The sequence below is a fragment of the Trachurus japonicus genome, chromosome 10, assembly GCF_045865225.1.
Source record: "Trachurus japonicus isolate A0001 chromosome 10, Traja_1.0".
NCBI lineage: Eukaryota > Metazoa > Chordata > Actinopteri > Carangiformes > Carangidae > Trachurus > Trachurus japonicus.
Window position 1 is genome coordinate 22,785,289 of NC_140916.1, and position 14,706 is coordinate 22,799,994.

The window sequence follows — 14,706 nt, forward strand, 5'->3', positions numbered from 1 at the left end:
ACTCCTGCTATTTCTGAATTATAATCAGCTCATTTCCTCTTTGTTTCTTTTTTGCCGTCTTGGTTTGTTCCCTTCTGTCTGACATCCTGCAGCGCTGAAGGTTTAAACCCTTAATGATGGGGAAGCTGTCAGAGAACGCTGACCCACCCAAGCAGCTTGATCGCATGAGTGAAAGGCTTTGTGATCCCCTGAGTGCTCTTTTTTCGAAAAACACCAGCAACTTCTCTCCCGCTCCTGGACAACCTTCAGGTGTCCACAAAAGAGGGAGACAAGTGGTTTATTTAATTTGGAAGGATAGTCAGCCCCAGCTAGGATGATTGTTTTATTGTTGTCTGCTACTGTCTCTTCAGGTCAGCTGAAGTTCAGCATAGCACAGTGAATCGCTGTGATCAGAGACAAAACGGGTGAAACTGAAAAGTCCTTCAGAGACTTTTTTTTTCTTGCAGCCTGAGATGTGAAGATACAACTTTGCTTTTCATCACTCTCTCCTACTCAGCGGGAATGTTGTAAACGATCCACAGTAACAAATATCCAACGTCCCCGGCCTAACACGCACACACACACAGGCAGATGATGAACTGACAGTTTGTTTTTGTGACGGAGCCAGAACATGTGCAAACATGCTGATTTTGCTGTAAACTTGTGTTGCTATGTTTGTAGAACGCAGATGAAAACCGAGACATGGTTGACAGGTTTCTGCATGGCAGCTGCTCAGAAGTCCATCGGCAACAGACTGCAAAAACTCATAAATAACAGACCTCATGAGGCACAGGCCAAAATCATGTCCAGCATGTAATGCACATAAAAAAGACAATTCAGAGTTGCACAATTGAATTTATCTACAGGCTTCGAACAAAAGGAAGAAGAAATTGAGAATAAAAGGAAACATATGGTTAGTAGCATACTGATGGAATGGCTTAGAACACCACTTACTATTTTCAGACAGGCTGCGTGGGTTGAAACATGCTGTTATGCTCCAAAGGTGTGATATTTTCAAAGCAGAGCAAGATCTACATCTTACTGTCTCACTGTAAATTCCTTTGAAATGTTTTTTTTTTTTCTATTTCTACCTCCTGTCCAGCCGTTGCTAAAGACTGGTAGGGACTTCAAAGTGAGCGGAATATTCAAGGATGTTCCTCGTTCTTCCCTTTTCTCGATTATCAGCTCCTCCTTAATGAACACCGCCTCTAACTGCTCTCTCTCTCGCTCTCTTTCTCTCTCTCTCTCTCTCTTTTGTTACTCCATAGGCGATGTTGCTTTGTTGCAACTTCAGTGGCATCCTGCGTGCCTGCTCGCGTTTACAGAGATTGTTGTAGCCACTTATACAAGCCCTGGCTCTTGGCTCTCATCTCATGGGTGGTTTACTGTATTGATGTTTTTTTTTCTCCCATAGGTTGTGACCCTGGGGAAGAACAGCCGTGGTTACCACTACATTCTGGCCAATCTTGTGAGTAATAACCGAGCCGCTCCCCAGGGAGGGAGTGGAACCTGCTTTTTGCTGCATGTGATACGGCTTAGTCTCAGCCATGGGCACAAATGTGCATGCACAATAAGTGGATTATAGGCTTTTGTATGAAATTTTAAAAAAAAGTCAATATACAATATGTTTTGTTTTTTCTCTGTATATATACAGTATGGATTATTATCTGTGTTGCTCATGCGTTATCAATCACAACCTGGCAGACATTGCACATTTGCTTTGCTGAAAATATTTAAGTGTAAGATAATCCCCCAACATTTAACCTTTTCAACTGTCTTTGGAGGACAGTCACACACATACACACACACACACTGGTGGAGGAAATATTAATTTATCCTTGATATTAGGATGAAAGTTTTAAAGTGGAGGCCTACCCTGATCCCACTTGCACATCCCCTGCTGGTGTTTCCCTGGCGTTAGAAGATGTGATTATGCAGGAGCCAGACACACGTCCTTGCACGACATGACACAATCCTGCACTTTTAAAAAAACAGCAATTTGACCATAAAAAGAAACTTCATGTTGTGGCTCTAGGGTGAAGAAGGAAATTTGAAGGCAGCTGGAATAGCAGAGGTTTTGAAATGCATTAGAATTTTTTTTTTAGTGGCAAAGCTTTCTGAATGAAAGTAGGTTAGCTGGTTCAAGTAAAATATTTTGTCTTCTACATGATCTGAAACAAACAGTAAAGTATCTACTTGCAGGTTGTTTATCTGTGAATGAATTCAGGTTACACCGCAAAGCGTGAAGGGAAACATTTGCCTCAGTGTAATGGCAAACACATGTCGCTCTCTCATACAGCACAGAGTTCATAATAAAATGCACCTAGCACACTGCCAGAATAGCTGCTAATATTTTGTGGTGCTCTGCCACAGGCTATATTGAAAAAAAAAAAAGAAACCCTCAAAGAAAAACAAGGTGCATGAGTTTTTTTTCTTCCTCCTTTCACTTGTTTTACTCAGGGATTTTCAAATGTGAGTCTGGACAAAGTCTTCGCCGGTGGAGCCAACATCTCAGGGTTTCAGATAGTCAACCCTGAGAACCCGATAGTACAGCAGTTTATGCAGCGCTGGGAGCGGCTGGATGAAAGAGAATTCCCAGAAGCTCGAAACGCTCCTCTGAAGGTAGTTCCCCCTACAAGGCCTTTCATTGTGCATGCAGAATACAACGATCATCCCCTCTGAAGTGTTCTCCACCCCTCATCCTCTGTTTGCCTTTGTCATTCTGTCTTCCTCCCACCCCTTCCTTCCTCCTCTTTGCTTTGCATCCCTCCCAGCGATCGATATATTGATAGGCGGTGCGAGGCAAGGTTATATCGCAGCCTCAATTTACATCTAATTAAACAATGATCAAGAAAGAAATTGATTTTGAATGGCATTTAATTAGATTTTGTCATGGTGCAGTGGTCAACAAACAAGTGGCTCAGCCCTCAGTGGTGAAAAGGTCATGTGAAGTTGGGAGATAAAACTGCACATTAATGTTTTTATCTCTTTATAACTCTGCACTAAAAGTTTTGAAAGAGATCCTGATCCAGAGGCGTCCCAGCTTTTCCAATCATATCTGTCTGATCAAACTATTTTTGTCATGAGCAGTGCATCAGAGCTTGTACCCAACCCACCCACACTGGTCCAACCTGGTGGCTAAAATAAACATACACTCAGCCCCAGTGTCCCCTGGGATTGTCTCATTTCACTGCAAACAAACACTGTAAACTGATTTGAAAAGATGATGTATTTATATAAAAGCTTCATCCATAGTGGTTTACATTATTTATTTCTAGTCCTCCCAGAGCATAACATAGTCACCGGAAAATATAAAGTTACAAAAACAGTAATCTTATCTTATCTTCTGCCTCCCACAATGTGTTCCTGTCTCTCTGTGTCCTGCTGTTTTATTTTGATTTTATTTTTTTGGGGGGGTGTGTACAGTACACTTCAGCTCTGACCCATGATGCCATCCTGGTGATAGCAGAGGCCTTCAGGTACCTGCGGCGCCAACGTGTGGATGTCTCTCGCCGTGGCAGCGCCGGAGACTGTCTAGCCAATCCCGCTGTTCCTTGGAGCCAAGGCATCGACATTGAGAGAGCTCTCAAAACGGTAGGAGGGGGGAGAAGGGGAAAAGAGTGGGAGGGAGGGAGGGAGAGAGAGAAAGAGAGGCAAGCAGATAACTAAAGAAAAGGCTAGAAGAAGTGAGGCAGAGATAGGGAGCGAGACTGTGATAAAGATGGAAAGTGACAGAGAGAAGGGAAGAGAGCGCAGAGCTGTTCTCCTCCCTCTGCCTCCAGATATCTCTGCACAGAGCTCACTCAAATCCAGGCCCTCATTACCATAAAACTACATCTTTTATTAAAGCGTATCCAGTTCATCATTTGATTAACAGGCAGCACACACTCCAGTTGCTCCATGGACACAAGCACCTTAATACCAGCTATATATGCAAAATGATGGCTATTACACCCGCCCCCCTGTGTCTGTCTGTCCCTCATGGCAGGTCCAAGTGCAAGGTATGACCGGGAACATCCAGTTTGACAACTACGGCCGGAGGACCAACTACACTATAGATGTTTATGAGATGAAAACAGGTGGGCCGAGGAAGGTAAGACGGAGCGGTGACCTCTTTCAGCTCTCATCCATCAACTGTCAAATCCAGACAGGATAAAAAAAAACAAAATTCTGCTCTTTATCGAAACACAGCTAACAGCTGGCACAGATCAAAGTTTGGTTCATTATTGTCAAAATTGTGGAATTCGGCCAACTTGTTATTTTAAATGATTTATCGATCATCTGTGCTGGGGAACAAGACTCCATGAATGTTAGCCACATGTTTGGGCGTGCCAGAACCAATGCCGTGCGATCATTTTAAACCGCTGCAAGAGAAATGTGTGTCACCGTGTGACAGAGGGAAAGATTTTCAAACAGGCCTCTATACCGCCATTTATTAAAGCACTGAGGGCTTTTTCAGTCATGTGGGACCAGCAGGGCTGAGAGGACAGTGCAGAGTAATGCTGATTGCCTTTCTCTGCCTCTGTTAGGTAGCAGCACTGATGAGCTATGCCAAGCATTACAAGCCCCACAAATCACACACAGCCTGCGATCTGATAGCTAAAACTGTCCTATCAAAAGAATGATATAAGACTATTTCTGTGCCGTGGGATAGTGCAGAAATGATTTTTGGTCCTCTCCTGACAGTAATTACCATTCAAATAACCAATTACTGCAAAGGGGATCCAAGAATTCCTCTGGCTCCTCTTCAAAACGGTAATTCCCAGCGGTACATTCACATTATAAGCAGTACCATATGATGACCTCTGGTTTTATTTCATAACCTCACCGGGTTCCAAGAGACAGCTGTGAATTTCTCGTTAGCTGGATAAGTGTGGGCTCAGTCTGATATGACATGTGATTATGCCGCATGCCTCCCACACTTCAATTAGCATCACACAGCCCTTACAGCCATCCCCGCACAGTCAAACAGAGGAGGAGAGAGCAGAGCGAGGAATGGAGTGAGTGGGAGAAAGGAGGTCAGGGGGAAAGAGAGTGAGGGAAAGAGGGAAGATGAGACAGGCCGGGCAGCCGTTTGTCAGGACCTGGAGCCCCCAGTCACCCTGGTGACAGTTAGAGGATGAAGGTTCTTAGCTGTGACTGTCACCAGTGATGTATGGGCTGATATCTGTCCCAGCTGCTCAGGGTGAGATCAGGACTTTGCCTCTGGAGCAGCACTCCATGACACAGCTCGCCACAGCCTCGTCCCCCCAGAGAAGCGCTTCTCAAATATCACTGTCCGACAAGGGCTGGGAATAAACATTCGGGGTTTTTCTCCCGTCTGGCAAGTGCACCAGCTACAACCACAACTGTGACCACAGTTTGGAGCTGAAGTTTGCTGCTTTCTAGCGCCTCCATTTGGTGTTTAAAAACTCTGCATTGTTGTACACCTGTCTGGCCCAAACATTTAAAGATCTGAGGCAAAAAAAAAAAGAAAAGAAAAGGAAAAAAAAAAGAAATGCGGACCAGATGTGAAGGGGGAAAATCCTAGCCAGCAACAGTTAGACTATTGGCAACAACATATGCAACACGTTTCATCGTGAGCCAGAGCAGCCATTATTTCAGATGGGCAAACAAACACTTGACATTGGTTTGACTTAAGCATCTGTACAGCAGAATACAGAGCAACTGCAATGGCAAGACTGTGTAGAAGAGCCCGTAGAGCCACTGAAATATTATGCTAAATTATTAAACATGTATGCAGTTCATAGGACTGAATATCAATTATTTACCATAAAACCTGAGAAGCTGAAGGTGGGAGGGATTGAAGTTGTCTGGCGAGTGCTCATGCGGCTCAGTTCCCGCATGTTTGGCTATTTGATCATGAAAAACCCGTTGTATATTCTCATAGTATCTTTGATCATGGCGCTAACTGCCTGTTGAATGCAAAAATGTAGTATAAAATCCTTCTTTATTCCATGTGCAGATTGTCATTTTAGTATTCTGCTCATTGGCTGCTATGTTGGTCGAACTTTAGCGCAGAGGCGGCGGGCCTGTGGGAAATCCAGAGTTGCTTTAATGAGCCCTGCATCATGGCAGTTCCCTGCCTTGCATTGAAGTGTGCCTGCTATATGTCCACTGACATCAGTGTTGTCAGTGGGTTGGAATGCGCCACTAACCGCTGTTTTCTTTTCGCAGATTGGGTACTGGAACGAGTACACGCGATTTGTAAATATTATGGACCCGCAGGTCTCCAACGACTCCTCAGTGGAAAATCGAACGATTGTGGTCACTACTATTATGGTACACTTTCCATGCAGTTTTAAATGTTTCACGTATTCTGCCACTCAAGGTCATGGTGTTGATTCCAATGAGTGATACATTCTGTCCTGGGCGGGTAGAACCACATCTTTTTTGCGTTGCTTTCCATCCACTCACTACACGTTGAAACAGTCGATCCGAAACCGGGGGAGTGTTTCAACTGTATCCGTGTGGGTGTCAAAGCATTTTGATTTTCCATACTTCAGTGGCCTGTCGTAGCAGTGACATCACAATAATGGTATATATGATAATGGTTGACTCCATCAATTACAAAACGCATACAAACGCATACGTAAGTAGACCTGTCTGTCCTCATCAAGTAAATGTTCAATGACACTTGGGATAGACTGGCCGAAGAATGACTGCAGGACCATACAATACTGCAATGGTTTTTCAAGCTGGGCAAAGCAAAATAAACAGCATTGGTGTAGGAATAAGAAGGTGGGGTGTTTTCCCTTGTTATGCCTCTCCAATCTATTTTGTATTGCCCCCTCATGTGTTCTGTGTTGAAGTATAACTTCCAGTCAGTGCTCTACAGTAGAAGAGGATATTTTTCTGGGCGTTGTCCCAGACCAAAATATGCAAAACAAACAAAAATGATAGATTTATTTGCTCGTAATTGTTCTCAACTAAATGTTTTTAGTTCACTGACTGTTTAATTACCTGATGCAGCGTCTGATTCAGTGGAAACAAACATGTTAAATTGATAAAAAATAATGTTTGAAAACGATAAGGATCTTTGGTGTTTATCCGCTGCTAGGTTTTCATTTGTATTCCAAGGCGCGTGGAAGTGTCCCTCAATAGCAAGAGGAAACATTTAACATTTCTGGATGAGAAATACAGTCAGGAGGTAAACACGTGTTAACTGGAGGGAAACACTCAGTGGAATCGGAGGTGAGGGGATACGTTCAGCACAGAACAAACAAACCATTGCTCTCCTACTTGCACTCTAATTGTGTGTGGCTGTAATGACAATGCCTGCTCTCCTGAGCGGTCCTATTGTTTGATAATGATGATGTGCTCAGTAAGAGAAAAGACAAGCTGCACCAGCGTTTTGAAAAGGAGAGGAAAACTAGCACGCTCGTGATCTCCTGATGTAATTATTATTTTTATGGAGTATTTTCTTTTCTTTTTCCTTTTTTTTCTTTTTGCATTTTTCTGGATAGTAAATAACAGCTCGTTTTGTTTTATTTATTTATCCTTTCATTTTCTATTTATTTATTTATTTTGGAATGAAACAGCCTTTAACTGCGCATTGGTGCAATGTGCTTGAATATGTTGAGATACTATGGGCACTCTCTGATCCCTCTCCTGTCACTGGCATTTACTTATGAAACCCATCCCCATTCCCATCCCCACCCACCTCTGAGCTGACCCACACCTTGCCTGTCAATGACTCCCAGCCCTGATAAAACTCATTCTGGCCTTCTGTTTTCTCCTACACAAATGAAAAAAAAGAACAAAAAACAGTGTCCTCCCTTCCTCTAACCTTCCTTTATTATGCCACAGAGTAGCACCCTTGGGCTCAAAATGGGTTGGGTGCATTGGGCTCGGTGTCTGCTGGCCGCCACAGCTTGATGAAAGCAGGGTGACCACATGATCATGCTGCTGTTATCAGTGCATATTTGTGCATTCGCAGGGCATCATCTTTGTACGCATGACTGCATGGGTGTGGTTATAGCAGCTTATACTATGTTGTATCTCTCTGCGTGTGTGTGGATGAACCTATGTGTGTGCGGAGGTGTGCGTGTGTGGGTGTGTGAGTGGGTGTGTGTATGCACGGGCACATATGAGTGCATGTAAGCATATTTCTGTCTAACTGAATGTATGCTAGGGCATGGGAGTGAATAAACCAGCGTGTGTTTGAATCAACAGGAAGCTCCTTATGTGATGTACAAGAAAAATTATATGCATCTGGAGGGGAATGACAGATATGAAGGCTACTGCGTCGATTTAGCATCTGAGATTGCCAAACATGTTGGAATTAAGTACAAACTGTCTATAGTAATGGATGGGAAGTACGGAGCCCGAGACCCCGAGACCAAGACGTGGAACGGGATGGTGGGTGAACTGGTCTATGGGGTGAGTACTGGGAGCCTTGATTTCGCTGATTACATGACAGTTTGCAAGGAACTTCAACATGAGAGGAGATCTCATTTTTCTGTCTTAAGGTTATCACCAACCCATTGTGAACTCATCAGCTCTTGCCCACAGTTCAAAGTCTAATGCTGTCTCAGGAAGCTCAGCTGTGAGTGAATTTGTCAAATGCAGCCTCAAGCATTGGGGAGTTGATGATCATCTTGAGACGGAGAAAATGAAATCATTTCTCAGTGCTGTTCATTGCAATTAATCCTTCTTGCTTAGCCTAGAAAGCTCTCTCTCTCTTTCTCTTTCTTTCTCTCCCTCTGTCTGTCTTGCTCTCTCTCTCTCTCTCTCTCTCTCTCTCTCTCTCTCTCTCTCTTACTCTCTCTCTCTCTCGCTCTCCCTCTCTTACAGTCGAAACAGAGGTAGGTACATGAAAACAATGAGTCCATATGGCAAACACACTGTAATCACTTTGATGAATGAAAAATCGTATGCCTTTGAAGTGATTGTGTAATTATGTTCAATGTTTGATGTGTATGATGAATATGCCACATTGTAAATTCGCAGCTGAGAAAATCTGCTTTAGAATCAACAGCTAAATGGTGGTTTGCGGTTTGCAACAACAAGATCCATATGTGTTGTGCTCCATAAAGGTTGAACCTCTCACATTAGCGAAGGGTCATGCCGTGTTTTACATCAGACAGCTCTCAGGCTCTCGCAACACCTCAAGCATTCCAAAATTACCCCCCCTCCCCCAACTCCCCACCTCACTGCACCCTCCCCTTAACTCCTTTCTCGCCTTTCTCCGAGACCACAATAGTTGAACAGGGGCCAAATACAAAATGCATGAGGGTAAGGCTTCCTCATCTGTTCAATTTCCCAACTATCAGCCTGAGAGATTGCCTGGTTTGATGTGCTATCGCCACCAAATTATCTTTCAAATGGGAAAAGTCCACTCCCTGCAGATGGAAGATGAAAAAAATACCCCAATCATGTCGCTGTCAAGTCTTTCCAGGCCTGTAGTTTTACAGCAGGTGGGCCGGGACTAATAGTTTTGTACATTTTGACCTTTTGATCAGTAAATTAATTTGATTTTAGTTGTCTTTTAAAGGTTAGGCCCGAGGCCGCTCTTTATTGCTTTGTTTCCCTCACCATTGATTGAGCGCTGCTTACGCCTGCACGAGGATTAGATGGTTATAGCCCTTCACAATGTTGTGTTGACAGCACAAAGGAAACAGTTGTGTTTATTGGGTCTATTTGTGTTGCTCCTAGTTTGACCTTGTAGGCAACATTTTCTGCCTTGTGCTGCTTCAATTCGGTCTTTTCTAGATTTCCACATAAGCACAATCCAAGGAGCTGTCCTTTACCGAGTGGCTCCTTTGAAGAGGATGCAGTTATTTAATTAATCACATCAACACACAGGCTGCAGTAACAATGTCTAATGTGATTAATTGTTTTCTTCTGCTTTTACAAAGAAACCCATTGTGATTTCTAAAAAGGCAGCGCCACCTCCATGGACGTGTTTTGATAATATAATGTGATTGAAGCAGCAGAGTAAAGGAGGAAGATAAAGAGAAACAGCTTGAAAAACAAAATCTCACTAATGCAAGAATAAGCTGTGTTTGGGAATTCCAGCCTCCTGTATGACATGTGATGAACTTCACCCAGACAGGACTTACCGTACTTTTCCTCATTTTTTTCTTCTGAAGTTTAAAGCTGGGGTAGGCAGAAGTCTAGAAAAGAAACACACACTACATACAATATAGACAAACTATTAGCAAGATTTAGCATAGCCACTCATGACTTGCCTTTGTGGTAAATCTACATGCACACCTGACAACTACAACACATTTGGAAATCACTACATACTGAAGTTAGAGGCCCGTTGCCCATCCAGAAGAAGCAGAACTTCTATCTCTGAAAAGCTTCACCCAAACTGACAGGTGTCCATCTGTAGGGATGAGCTCTGAAAAGACTAGTGATTGGCCAAAGTCTCTCATTCCAGGCTACATTTTCTGAACTCTGTGAACAGAGCCAGGAGGAGGTGCAGATGTCTTCTTTGCACCGACCGAATTAAAAATATGCTGAAAGGTGATTATGGAATTTTTGCCTGTTGATGCCAAAAAATTAGTGCCTATCCCAGCTTTAAGTTACAAGGCATTTATTGAACGGCTGAGTCAGACAAGTCCTTACTTTGCAGTTTTAATAAAAACTTGTAGAGCTGAATTTTTTTTTTTCTTTTTTGCCCCACTGTGTCTTCTTTAGTCCTGATTAAGGAAGCATTTGGCCAAACATGACTCAAACTCCCATCTGCCTTGGTGGATTTTTTCCAAGCTGGCTCTCTTAAAGTCTCACAGTGCCCTCGTGAGCTTTTTCCTTCCTCTCACCTCCTAACGTGGCCACGTTCCAGTGGAAGATCACATTAATTTTACTGTGTGAATCTCAGATGTATTAGCTGCCATCCCGGGTCATAACACGGTGTCTATGCTACGCTGCTTTTTTTTTTTTTTTGACTTGCGTGTCTTTTTTTTCAGCCTGCCCTCCAGTGTCATCGTCACTGGCTTATTTCTTATCATATGTAAAATGTGTATGATTGTTTTAAGCTCCCTCTCCAGCTCAGATCCAGCACACACACATACATGTAAAATGACTTTTTCCTCACACAGGTCATAACTAATGCTCACTGTGCATGTCCCTGTTTCCAGAGAGCAGATATAGCTGTTGCACCTCTCACCATTACTCTGGTTCGAGAGGAGGTGATAGACTTTTCCAAGCCGTTTATGAGCTTGGGCATCTCCATTATGATAAAGAAGCCCCAAAAGTCCAAGCCTGGCGTTTTCTCCTTCCTGGACCCGCTGGCCTATGAGATCTGGATGTGTATAGTGTTTGCCTATATTGGGGTGAGCGTGGTCCTGTTCCTGGTCAGTCGGTTCAGTCCTTATGAGTGGAACCTCGAGGAACAGGACGAGACCAAAGACCCCCAGACTCCCCCTGATCCTCCCAATGACTTTGGCATCTTCAATTCCCTCTGGTTCTCACTGGGCGCCTTCATGCAGCAGGGCTGTGACATCTCTCCCAGGTGGGTCAGCTCCAATAGAAACCAGGAGTGAACAGCAGAGCAGAACAGAGCAAGAAATTAATACTGGATATTATAAAAAGTGCACCAAAACCACTCAATCATTATCTGTCCTCTTCCTTTAGCTGTTTGTTATGTAATGCTATAATCATTTCACATTTAGTGCAGCTATTATATTGTATGTGTAAATGAATTTGTCAGTTACTATGCTGAAATTATCATCAACAAAATGGTTTCATCAATACTTTCTTCAGGCTAGGAAGTGATCTTTGACCCTGATTGTTTCACAGCCAATTAAAGACTCAGAGTAGAGTACATTTTTAAACAACTGCTGCTTTTTTCCTTGGAAATGAGCTTTTTTAGAGCGCTGATGCAGTACCATGTTGTTTTAACGATTTACAAGGAAATTCTGTTGACTGATGCAATTAGGCAAACACAACTGGTAGATCTTAGCGGTTCAATAGGCGCCACATGTCACTGAATAATTACATTCTTTGTTTTCCTTGTCATCAACGTCTCTCTGGCAGATCTCTGTCGGGCCGTATCGTCGGTGGTGTGTGGTGGTTCTTCACCCTCATCATTATCTCCTCCTACACAGCCAACCTGGCTGCCTTCCTGACAGTGGAGAGGATGGTCTCTCCTATAGAAAGCGCTGAAGACCTGGCCAAGCAGACAGAGATAGCATACGGCACTCTGGACTCAGGCTCCACAAAAGAGTTTTTTAGGGTGAGTGGTGCCAACTTACTGTTTCACAAACTCAGCAGCTGACTAAAAAAGCCAGTGGCTCATTTGCTTTCATTTCAAATGGCAAACAATGCAAAAGCCTAAACACTTTGCACTCAGGCACGTTGAATCATAAGAACTGCTCCGTGTCCTTGATAAACTCCGCCTTGCAGCTTTTCCATTGTGTACCTTTAGTGCAGCACTCCTGACCTGCACAAGATTGCTCCAAATGAGGCATGTTGACAGAGAAGCAGATCTTGAACTCTTATGACATGAACGTGAAATTTATGCGGCAGTACTGCAGTGTGCAACCTTGAGGCACCGGGGCTGTCAGCAGAAAGTGCGATAACAACGTGGACGACTCAGAGGTGATAAAAACAGGAGGCTAATCAAAGAACCCACATCAGGCTCAAACTCAGAAGGGTCAGCTCATGAAATATAATTAGCGAGCTGGCTATAGCTGGCAAATTGGACCTGATGAAGAAGAGCCCTGTAGGTCAAACAGAGCAGTCTGAAAGATGGTTCAGATGGAATATGCAATATGTCCGTCGGCATGAGGGACTAGCTTGGCAATTAAGTCATAAATTAACTAAAATCTGAAGCGAAAAGTAGATTAGTCTCTAAAAAGCAGCCACATGCAGAAGTTAAAGAGCGCTGCATATCTTGAACGCAGATCAACCCTCTGCTGTGAAAACGCAGCTCATGGCGTGGCTGCACCGACAGTCCTATCCTTTGCATTTGCAGAGCAATAAGTTGAAAAAGAAATTAATGAAACTGCACTCTGCCTGCGATGACGAAAAGGCAATATGACAGTCTTTTTATCTTACGCTCCCTCATTACTCATCAGCAGGAGAGAAACAATTCATATGTTTCACAGCTGCAGCCTGTTGGCAGAAAGAGCAATTCATTTGTATTACCCCTGGGTTGAGTCGCTCAGAACAACAAAATGTAAAATCAAATCCATGTTTTTTTTTTAGACAAAGAAGAACAAGATAGTGTCTTTAAAACTTGATATTAAAAATCCTTTTGTCTTGTGTCTGTTAACTGTTAGGAGCTGGTTGTAAAAGGCTGTACACTGAGAGGATCATACATCCCGGGAAACATGGCACATGACAGCAACTCTTAGTTCACCGTACCTCACAAAGCCTGTCATCACTTTCCCTTTCATCAGCGTTGCAACACAGGTGTATATACAGTATATGTCTCTGTGTCACAGACATGATGGATGCCAATTACAGATTTCCAGGTTTCTCAGCCTGACAAAGGAGCCACCTAAGGTCTTCTGGTAGAACAATCTTAAGAGGTGGTCGGGGAGTCACAGTTTTCCTGTATTCTGTGTAATGAGTGTCCTACTTACATCCCCACGTCTTCAAATAGGAAATGACATGTGTGAACCGCTATTCCAAGGGACTTTTAATTAAAGCTGTAGAGGGCTGACAAGGAAAAAAACACACTGATTAATAGGAGTTCAAGTTCTATTTCAGATCTGTTTTTCAGGAAATACATTCAGGCTTAATTAGACCCATACGGCATCAGCCAGCTGGAAATTTTAAATCAAGTCCAATGTTTCAGACAAGACATATGCCATCATCTCTGACACCCTTGGTCTTTAATTCTTCATGATTTCACCTGGTTTATCTTACAAAACTTCCTGACAAGAAGAACGAGCTCAGAAATGATGAGGGGAAAAAATAATATTTTCCTCCCTTTCTGCACAGATTGTGAGAAAATGAGATAGTGTAACATGAATATGGTTCATAATAATGAGCTACAAAAACCTTCACCTCAGTTTTCATGTTTTGAAATCAGGTAAACTATCTGATTGTCTTCCTGTCTCCTCCTTGAGGCGGTTTTTCTTCGCTGCTGAAAAACTGACGGTTTGGACATATGGCTTATTACCTGACAGTGACAGTATTCACATCACCATGTGTGTCTTCATTCGGGGGTGGGAATGAAGAGAAGCTGTGGAGGAATTTTCAAAGACAGTGGTGTTAGTGCAAATCCCTCAGAAAGCCTCGATTCTGCTGTTCACAACCAACTAGGACAGCTGGCCTGGGAGCCTGCTGACGTGCCCAGAGGAAGCCTGAATGGCTCTAGGCGCTTGGCAGTGCAGCTCTACCCGCTCTTGGCTCCTCTTCCCCAGACAACCCTGCTTGTTTGGGCACCCTCTCCTCTCCTCTGCCTCCAACCTGTCTGTTGCTTTACCTTGAGACAATGTGGAATAGCTTCAAGCTTTGTGTTGCTCTTCCCCCAGCATAGCAGCTGTCATGCGCCACTGCACCACTGTGGTTTGTTTCATAATTTTAATACCTGTCATGGATCTTTTCATGCAGTCAGTTGAATATTTGTGTTTTGTATGATTAGAAAATGATGAGTTGAGCCAGTGAGGCCATGTTTATCCTCTTGATGAGGTTTTATTCCATCAAAAAGGCCCGGTTCAGTTACATTTTAAAATACACATCGAAGGAGAAGTCGGATCATAATAATGTATGAGATGATAAAACGGGCTGATGTGGCTGTTTAATTACGTGTAAAGACTGGGG

General features: G+C 43.3%; 1 protein-coding gene across 3 annotated transcripts in view; it reads left to right on the plus strand.

The window, feature by feature from the left end:
* Positions 1 to 14,706, plus strand: part of LOC146980038 (glutamate receptor 3) — a 77,235-nt gene that overhangs the window by 48,721 nt on the left and 13,808 nt on the right. For all 3 annotated transcript variants that reach the window (XR_015036928.1, XM_085790118.1, XM_085790119.1), the window contains exons 5-12: positions 1,394 to 1,447; positions 2,440 to 2,601; positions 3,406 to 3,573; positions 3,968 to 4,072; positions 6,157 to 6,261; positions 8,155 to 8,361; positions 11,070 to 11,443; positions 11,968 to 12,166. Coding sequence is in view for 2 of the 3 variants with exons in the window: in XM_085790118.1 (XP_085646244.1) it covers positions 1,394 to 1,447; positions 2,440 to 2,601; positions 3,406 to 3,573; positions 3,968 to 4,072; positions 6,157 to 6,261; positions 8,155 to 8,361; positions 11,070 to 11,443; positions 11,968 to 12,166 (1,374 nt within the window). In the remaining variant the exon portion in view is untranslated. The remainder of the gene's footprint in view (positions 1 to 1,393; positions 1,448 to 2,439; positions 2,602 to 3,405; positions 3,574 to 3,967; positions 4,073 to 6,156; positions 6,262 to 8,154; positions 8,362 to 11,069; positions 11,444 to 11,967; positions 12,167 to 14,706) is intronic.